We start from the raw sequence: 8783 nt of genomic DNA, 5'->3' as shown, positions 1-8783 counted from the left end.
GTCTCTTCTTGTTTAGTGACTCGGGAGACAGTGTACAGTACGTGGGTATGTCTCGGCTGGTCATTGGGTCTGTGATTGGTAACACTGTGCATGCCCTGTGTGTGTTTCTCTCCTTGGTCTGTGATTGGGAAGGCTGTGCACACTGTCTGTCTGTCTCTGTGTTTCTCTGCTCTGTGATTGGAGACACTGCGTATACTGTGTGCCTGTCTATCTCTCTCTCTCCCTGATTTGTGACTGGGTATAGGTTGGTTTTGTTGTTTTTTGTTTTGTTTTTTTTTGGGGGGGGGGGGTTGTGCATGTATGTGTCTTTCTCTGCATCTGGGAGAGAGGAGAAGGGAAGGAATGTATTTTTGTGAGCAGGAGGCTCTGCTCTAGGACACAAGGAAGTTTGTGTGTGTGTGTGTGTGTGTGTGTGTCTGACAGAGAGAGGTGGTGCCTGTTTGCTGTGGGCCAGCCAGCCAGACATGCTCCTGCATAGGCATTCTCCTCTCTTGCAGCAGAGCGTTGCCTGACACGTGAGACTCATGTGAAGGAGGTAGCAGCTGGGTCACTCAGCTCCAGACGTGTCTGTAGTCACAGGGTAGAACACGTCGAGCCTCAGCCCAACCCAGCAGGTCCCTCCCTCCCATTTAATCAGAGCTTGCAGCCTCAAACCTTGTTTCTCATTCACAGGACAGACACTCAGGAGACGCTGCCCAAGTCTGCAGTCACAAGCTCCTTTTTGGAACAAATTTCAATACATCTGACATTTCGGTGCCTAGAGACTGGGGGATTTTCCAGATAGTTGGACAACTGCTTGCACCTGATGCAGACACGGCACTGAGAAGCTAAGCCGGGATAAGAGAGAAATCCATTTCTGCGGAGATTTGGGTGGCATGGAAATGATCACCAGTGCCCAGCCTCCTCCTGCATGCAGGGAAAAACTGAGTGCCCCAGCCCTAGAGAAGAGCAGCCCAATATCAGGGTAAGTGCCTCGTGGACAGGTAGAGCCAGCCGGCACTGACCAGGAGGTTCTTTCTCAGGAGTCTGCTGTGCATGTGAAAATAACCCCTTTCTTCTGTTTCTGCAGCATGGACTTTTCTCACATGTATCAAGTTTACAAGCCACGGAGAGGAATGAAGCGGAATGAGGAGAGTAAGGTAAGAAGCAGAAAGGCAGATCTAACGTCGTGTGAGCGTGTGTAGAATATAGATTAAGGACTTGGGGGTTGCCAGCTCGGGAATTTGTTATTTATTTATTTACTGACAAGTCTCTCCCAGATTTTGACTAAGAGCCTAACTTTTTTTTTTTTATTATTATTGACTTGCCATTGCCATTTTGGGCACAGCTTGACTTTACTATGCCGAGCGTCATCGCTTTATGCACGCAGACGTCAGCCCTGACTCCCAAGTACTGCAGCCTCTCAGGGCCTGAGCCCCCGGCACCCCAGGCACTGGCCTATGGCTCAGGACCTTTTACCGACATGAAATTGTTCAGACGGACATGTCATGTTTTTTTTTTAATGTTTTGTTTTTAAATAATTGTCAGTAAATTTAGTGACAGTTGGCAGCCCTGATCAGGAGCTATAAATATTTGTATATTTTATATACTATTATTTATATATTATTTTATATTATATGTACTATGCATATAGAGCTATAGACATTAATACTGTATATAGAGTGATATATATTTACCCCTATATGGAGGGGTTTCTACCACATGTAATCGCTGAAATGAAGATTTCTTAGTCCAGAGAATCTCATTTTTTCCTTGCCTTTGTGAAACTCCCCAGCAGTTTCACACACTTCCCACTTGTGGGGGCCCCCTGGGTGTGGCAGTGCTGCAGGCTTCTGATTTGTGGGACCCCCCTGTGCCTGGCGGCCTTGCACACTTCGTTTTACCGCTAACACTTCCCTTCAGGATTCCCAGGGCTGCTGAACTGATAGAGAAACTCTCAATCTGTTAACCCCGTGTATGCCGTGCAGAAAGCAAGTACTGAGGGTGGGAGCCTGAATAAAGTTTAGTGCCCTGGTTAAACGGGACCAGTGATGTGTCATTGGAGGTTGCAGGAAGCTCTTGGGAAGTCCCTTGTTAAAATTATTTTATGGTTGTCATGCTGAGTGAAGCAGAGCTGGTGCATTACCCCTTGATAGGTAAGGCATCACTGCCAGTCCTGCCCGCACCCTACTGCTTGGCGTCACCTTGAGGTGCGCAGCAGTGCACTTTGCACATCTACAGCTGGGGGAATATGTTTTGGATGGATGTGTCCCTTTCTTTCAGCACACACTTCTGGCAGCGCGATCCTGCAGATCTCCTGTGGCTGCCTTGGTGTACAATGAGAAACACACACACACACACACACACACACACTTCCCAGGGGAAACTGTAAAAGCGAACTCTCTCTTCCTTTGGATTGCAGGACACCTATAAGTTACCCCACAGGCTGATAGAGAAGAAGAGGCGAGATCGGATTAATGAGTGCATCGCCCAGCTGAAGGATCTTTTACCGGAACATCTCAAACTCACGGTAAGAACCCAGCTGGCACAGACTGGAGCCAGAGATGTTGGCAGCTGGTTCTCGTGTGACTCTGCAACGCCACCATGTGCATCCTTACAGCAGCACAGCCAAGTGCACACACAAAATCCACCAAAGATTCTGTATCTCTCATCCTATCGAATCACTTGAGAGGGATTGTACTCATTTACGGGATGGAGACATTGTGGTATGTCCTGTGTGTGGGGTGGGTTTCTCTAGGGATTTCAGAAAGGAGGGGATTGCACCCAAAACAGATAAAGCAGGCAATTACTCATCTCCCCCCCCCCCCCCCAACACTAAAATAGACACGTTTAGAGGAAGGAGGCAGTGGACAGATAGAGAGGCGAGTTCCTCCTGAGGAGGTGAGGGGGAGAGCTCTAAACTTCAGCTCCTCCCACCCTGGCAGGAAGTGAGCCTGCTATTGCCCTTTGTGTAGCCCAGCTCAGAGAGTTTCTTGGCATGGGTGTCATAGGATTACACGTAGTTTTTCTTGTTTTGTAAACTTTTCTAATAATGCCATCTGACACATGCGTTTCAGTGCTTTTGCCAAATAAAATCCTGAACCAGAATGCATTGCAGTCAGAGCTTTAACCTCCACCTAGGCCTGGCTGCTGCTAGAGCACCTCTGCTGCCCTATTGGCCATTGGCAAGTGGTGCTTTGTGTATTTATGCCTAAATGGCAGCTATGGCTGGTAAAACAAATGTTTTTATTAAATGAGAGAGATCCTTCCTTCTTTCCACAGTCACTCAGATCTGACATAGAGGGACCCATGCAATAAGGTGCATGTTGAAAATGGGTGCTCATGTTGAGCACCCGTTTTGCTAATATGCACTTAGTCACATTCCCTGGGCATCTGATGCAGTATTTAAATGAGGGACTGAATCAAAAAAGGACATGCTAGGGGAGAATTATGCGTTCCTAGCGCTCAAATGCATCAGGTGCTTACATTTGCAATGGGTGCTCAATACAAGTGTCCGTTTTTATCCCGCTTCTTCTGACCGATTTTGCTGAAGTTGTTGAAGACGCCCATAGCTGAGCCCCCCTTGCAATGGGCAACTAAATTGTGCATCCAGAAGAACTTTTTTTTTTTTTTTTTTAAATCAAGCCAATATACATTTATTTTTTAACACCGCAAGCAGTAAATGTAAGTGTCACAAGGATATTAAGTAGGAGGAACTATAGAGGACTGTATTTTATAATTTCTCATGAGCCCTTGACCTTTGGATTGATTTTACGACATCTCCAGGGCTGGAGTGAACTTTGCCAAATTAAAAAATGTGCATTGGGTGCCCAGGGATTTTCTGCATTGGGGGGGTGGGGAATAGCTAATAGCCTCATCTGCATGGAATTTACATGTGATGGGCGCTATCGGAAGCTCATTGGCTTTGGTCGTGTTAATCTTATTGCATCGGCATCAGACCCAGAATGTCTACATGAGTGCTCCTAAGTGTGAGGAGAAGGGAGAGTCCTGCAAGTGAGGTGGAGGGACCGTGAGCCCGAGGTTCCTGCCTGTGAGGATGGGTCTGTATACATGTGTTGGACTCTGTGTTTGACAAATAGCTCCCTCTCTTTACAGACGCTTGGTCACTTAGAAAAGGCGGTGGTTCTTGAATTGACCCTGAAGCACGTGAAAGCACTGACTAATCTCCTGGAGCAACAGCAGCAGAAGATTCTGACGTTACAGAGCGGGATTCAGACTGGTGAGTGACACAGGGCTCCTTGGGATGTCCTGTAGAGAGGGTCCTGGCTGACATGGGAACACTGGGGAGGAAAAGGGCAGTATCCATTGTCCTCTACACTTGCAGTTCTTGAATCTGAAGAGATAAGTAGCAGTGTGAGGGTTGGGTGTTACAGACTGATTCTGTAGCATCCCTGTATTAGGGTTAATCCCCATCAGGCGGATCAGAGAGCAGCTAGTCTCTCAATCTCTGAGATTCTGTTATTTGAATTTTGCCGCATACCAGCAGCCAGTCTATATACTTTTTAGGCATTTAATTTCCTCTCCGCAAGATATCTCTTCTTCTTGTGTAATCCATCGTGTGTGAGACTGGCAGAAATGTTCCCCAATGCCTGGCAGCTTTATTCTGGTAAAAGTTACTTGGACAGAGTTGGAGAATTATTGGCACTCTGGGCCAAGGTGAGAGAGGAAGAATAGGGTTTGCCCTTTCAAGGCCTGGTAGCATGCACAAGAAATGTAAGAGCAGACCGGTGATACTGTTCACCTGCAGAGCTGGCTGCAAGAGAGAAGAGGGGGAGCAGGGCTCGGTGTTAACATGGCACTTGGGTATAGATGAAGGGTCAGATTCACCCCTCCAGAGAGTAGGCTGCTGAAATATAAATGTACCAGATGGCCCCAGAAGAAATTGTTTTCCACAGTTAAAGTTCTCTGTTCCAGTTCCTTCCTGCTGGAGCTTGTTATCTATCTCCGATAGAACTTCAATTATAATTAATGCTAAGGCCTTTAATCCAACACAGGCTCTACAGAATGTTGTAGCTCATGTTGGGAATACTTGTTGCTTCTCTGGAATCTCCCTTCTAAAGTGCGTGTAACCAATCTCCTTTTTCTCAGGTGAACTACCGCCCAGAAGCCTGGAGACCAATCAGGAAATGTTCCGATCGGGCTTCCAGATGTGCGCTAAGGAAGTGCTGCAGTACCTGGCCAAGCAGGAGACGGAAGGGCGCGATGTGAGACAGTCCCAGCTCATCGGCCATCTCCAGAGGGTGGCCACCGAGGTCCTGCAAGGAGTCTCCGGCAGGAAGCAGCTGGAAAGTGCCCCCAACGCGATGGACTCAAAGGAGAAAACAGCCTCGCTAATGAAAGCATCAGAGGGGCATGGAAAGAACTGTGTGCCCGTCATTCAGAGGACATTTGCCCACTCCAGCGGGGAGCAAAGTGGCAGTGACACGGATACAGACAGTGGATACGGAGGAGAGCTGGAGAAGGGCGACTGTAAGGCTGAGCAGCAGTACTGCAGGCAGGACACTAAGCTGGCGTATCGCATGCAGGAAAGGATAACCGCCATTAAACAAGAAAACGAGGAACCCCCCGCCAAACGATCCAGGCTAGAGGCCTCCAAGGACGACGACACCCATTTCAGCGCGAGTGACATGATTGCATCTTCCGGAAGCTTCCTTGGCTCTCACCCACAGCAGCCTCCGTTCTGCCTCCCCTTTTATTTAATCCCGCCCTCGGCCACGGCCTACCTGCCCATGCTGGAGAAATGTTGGTACCCAGCTTCAGTACCCGTCCTGTACCCCGGGCTCTCGGCCTCTGCAGCTGCTCTCTCCGGACTCATGAACTCTGAGAAAATGTCCCCCTCTCTGCTAATGCCCCAGAGACTGCCCTCCCCTGCGCCAGCCCCCTCGTCCATGGACTCCGCTTTGCTGCAGGCTCTGAAACAGATCCCGCCTTTGAGCTTGGAAAGCAAAGACTAAGCCCCCAGTTTTAGGACTTCGGTGTTTCATAGTCAGAGCGTTTCACGTGCAGACTGTGGAAGCACGCAGCCACGGGGGGAGGGGGGGTGTCACGTGGGGATGCGCGTGCACGAAGCTCTAGCCTGCAGCACGGGAGTCGTCCAGGGTAAGGCAGTGAGGGTGAGCAGAGGGGACTGCGAAGAAGTCCTGTAGAGAGGATTCTAGCCAGCTAGGGTTATAGTTGCAAAGCTGTGAACTTTCAAACATCAAAGTCGAAATTCCACCGGGTGGAATTAGAGTTTGAGGTCTGTGAGAGGATGATCGGTCTTGGAAGCACTTGGGCGCCAGAGTAAAGGAGAAAAAGAGGCTCAAGCTTCTGCTGCAGTCCTCCTCGCAGCTGCAGGCTGTACCCGCGTGCATGCGCCAGGCCACGGCTGGGGAGCTCACGAAGGAGCTGCTCGGGTCCTAGGGCAGTTTCTTCCACTCCGTGGTCTCTACTGAATGTAAATCCAGCTGGGGGCGGCAGCCTCCTCCCCCTCCACCCTGACCCGATAGTGGGGCGCTGGGCACTTTCCAGCTCATAGGGCTCCACGTACCACCCCGTTCCAAACTTTTCCTTCAGCCCCGCCGTGGTTAGAGCTTTTTGGGCCCCGCCTGAGGTTAGGGAGCCGCTAGCAGGGGAAGACAGAACAAAAGCCACCAACTTAAAACAAACACCTCGGCCTTGCTGCATTTTACGTGGCTAGACACGATCGGTCAGCATTTGGACGCAGCAGTGCCTCCCCTCCTAACGCACAGCACTAACGGGTGAGACAAGCACCAACCGTATGGTTCTGTCCCCAGCGCTCTACAGGCTTCAACAAGCAAGCCTGGTGGAGGGGAGCACGCGCGCCGTGCAGAAGGCCCTGCCCGCCAGCCGCCCAGGAACACACCCTCCCCAGCAGGAGCCTCATGGCACTGGGATGGGGGGGGTGAGCCCCTGAGTTTCTTATGCGCTCTACCCCCAAAATCGGGTGGCAAATTTAATTTCTAGCGTTGCGTGATAGCACCGGTGAATGGCTGTAGCTCTGGTGAAATAGCGCTCCCATCTCAGAACCGTTAGAGCGTAAAGCCTCCCGTCAGGCAGAGCCCCTTGTAACAACAGCAGAGCGAATAATCCAGCGGCTGCCCCCACCTCTCTAGCAGGGCTGTGACGCTGCAAAAGGTGCAAGGTGAGAAACCCGAAGCAAGCAACCCCAAACTGAATAACTACTCGCGCTGAGATCCAGGCCTCGGATGCAGGAAATCTCTTCCCACCATGCATAGGTGGTCTGGCCCCCTACCCCCTGCTGCGCTTCTCTATTCAGGTTTCCTTAGTTTGTGGTATAAGTTGTTGCCTTTATTTGCAGAACTTGTACCTCTGTAAGAATTGATGAAATAAAGAAATCCTGCTGGGAGCGGAGTGGGTGAGAGAGCTGAGAGTATTCGGCAGGCCACCCCTCTCCTCTTTCAGGGTCAGGTACAAGGATTATATTTTGGGGGGGGGGGGGTATTGTAAATATTTTTACCTGTGAGTAAATGTTTTATCAGTATTTTAAAATGCTTAATAAAAGAATATTTTTTTTCCTGTGGAAGTTGGAAGCTTGCATTGAGTGCTCAGTACCTTCTCTCACTACATTGTGCACTGCAGGACTTGATCTTCTTTAGGAAAAGGGACCTTAGGACAGGACCACAGGGGTCACAATCCTAGGAGGACAACACAGGGAGATGTTCTCACTAAACAGGACTCATTGAATGCACAACGAGAAAGCCACAACGCTCTGAGGGTGCAGATATCTGCGAGGCCCCCGATTCCAGCCTTACACTACCCTAGAGCCCATAATATACAGTTTTGTGATAGTAATATCCAGCTTTCTTCTGACTGTTTGCCCTGTTGATGTAGTGCAGTTTCAGTGACATAGTTTAAAGTATGAACAGAAACGTTCAGGAATCCCGCCCTTGCTAAAGCGCCACAACTCTGTCTGCACCTCTGTGCTGAGCCCTGCATTTCTAAGAACAGAACACCCACTGCTCTGCTAGTGTACATTACTCCTCCCCTGCAGCACCCCCTGCTAGTCTAATACTGAAACCTCTCACACCCAGCTCTGCCAATGCACCTCACTCCTCCCCTGCAGCATGCCCTTCTAGTCTAATACTGAAACCTCTCACACCCAGCTCTGCCAATGTACCTCACTCCTCCCCTGCAGCATGCCCTTCTAGTCTAATACTGAGACCTCTCACACCCACCTCTGCCAATGCACCTCACTCCTCCCCTGCAGCATGCCCTTCTAGTCTAATACTGAGACCTCTCACACCCACCTCTGCCAATGGACCTCACTCCTCCCCTGCAGCATCAACTGCTAGTCTAATACTGAGACCTCGCACACCCAGCTCTGCCAATGCACCTCACTCCTCCCCTGCAGCATGCCCTTCTAGTCTAATACTGAGACCTCTCACACCCACCTCTGCCAATGGACCTCACTCCTCCCCTGCAGCATCAACTGCTAGTCTAATACTGAGACCTCGCACACCCAGCTCTGCCAATGCACCTCACTCCTCCCCTGCAGCACCCCTGCTAGTCTAATACTGAGACCTCTCACACCCAGCTCTGCCAATGGACCTCACTCCTTCACTGCAGCACCCCCTGCTAGTCTAATACTGAGACCTTGCACACCCAGCTCTGCCAATGCACCTCACTCCTCCCCTGCAGCATGCCCTTCTAGTCTAATACTGAGACCTCGCATACCCAGCTCTGACAATGCACCTCACTCCTCCCCTGCAGCATGCCCTTCTAGTCTAACACTGAGACCTTGCACACCCAGCTCTGCCAAT

General features: G+C 50.2%; 1 protein-coding gene across 1 annotated transcript; it reads left to right on the top strand.

The window, feature by feature from the left end:
* Positions 1-576: 576 nt before the first annotated feature.
* BHLHE40 (basic helix-loop-helix family member e40) lies at positions 577-7543 on the top strand. Its single transcript, XM_029601460.1, has 5 exons — positions 577-964; positions 1070-1139; positions 2402-2509; positions 4096-4219; positions 5089-7543. The coding sequence occupies exons 1-5, from the start codon at positions 876-878 to the stop codon at positions 5952-5954; spliced, it is 1257 nt and encodes a 418-aa protein (XP_029457320.1). The 5' UTR covers positions 577-875; the 3' UTR covers positions 5955-7543.
* The last annotated feature ends 1240 nt before the right edge of the window (positions 7544-8783 follow it).

The sequence above is a fragment of the Rhinatrema bivittatum genome, chromosome 4 (assembly GCF_901001135.1).
Source record: "Rhinatrema bivittatum chromosome 4, aRhiBiv1.1, whole genome shotgun sequence".
Lineage (NCBI taxonomy): Eukaryota > Metazoa > Chordata > Amphibia > Gymnophiona > Rhinatrematidae > Rhinatrema > Rhinatrema bivittatum.
This window is presented reverse-complemented; position numbering and strand designations above follow the sequence as displayed.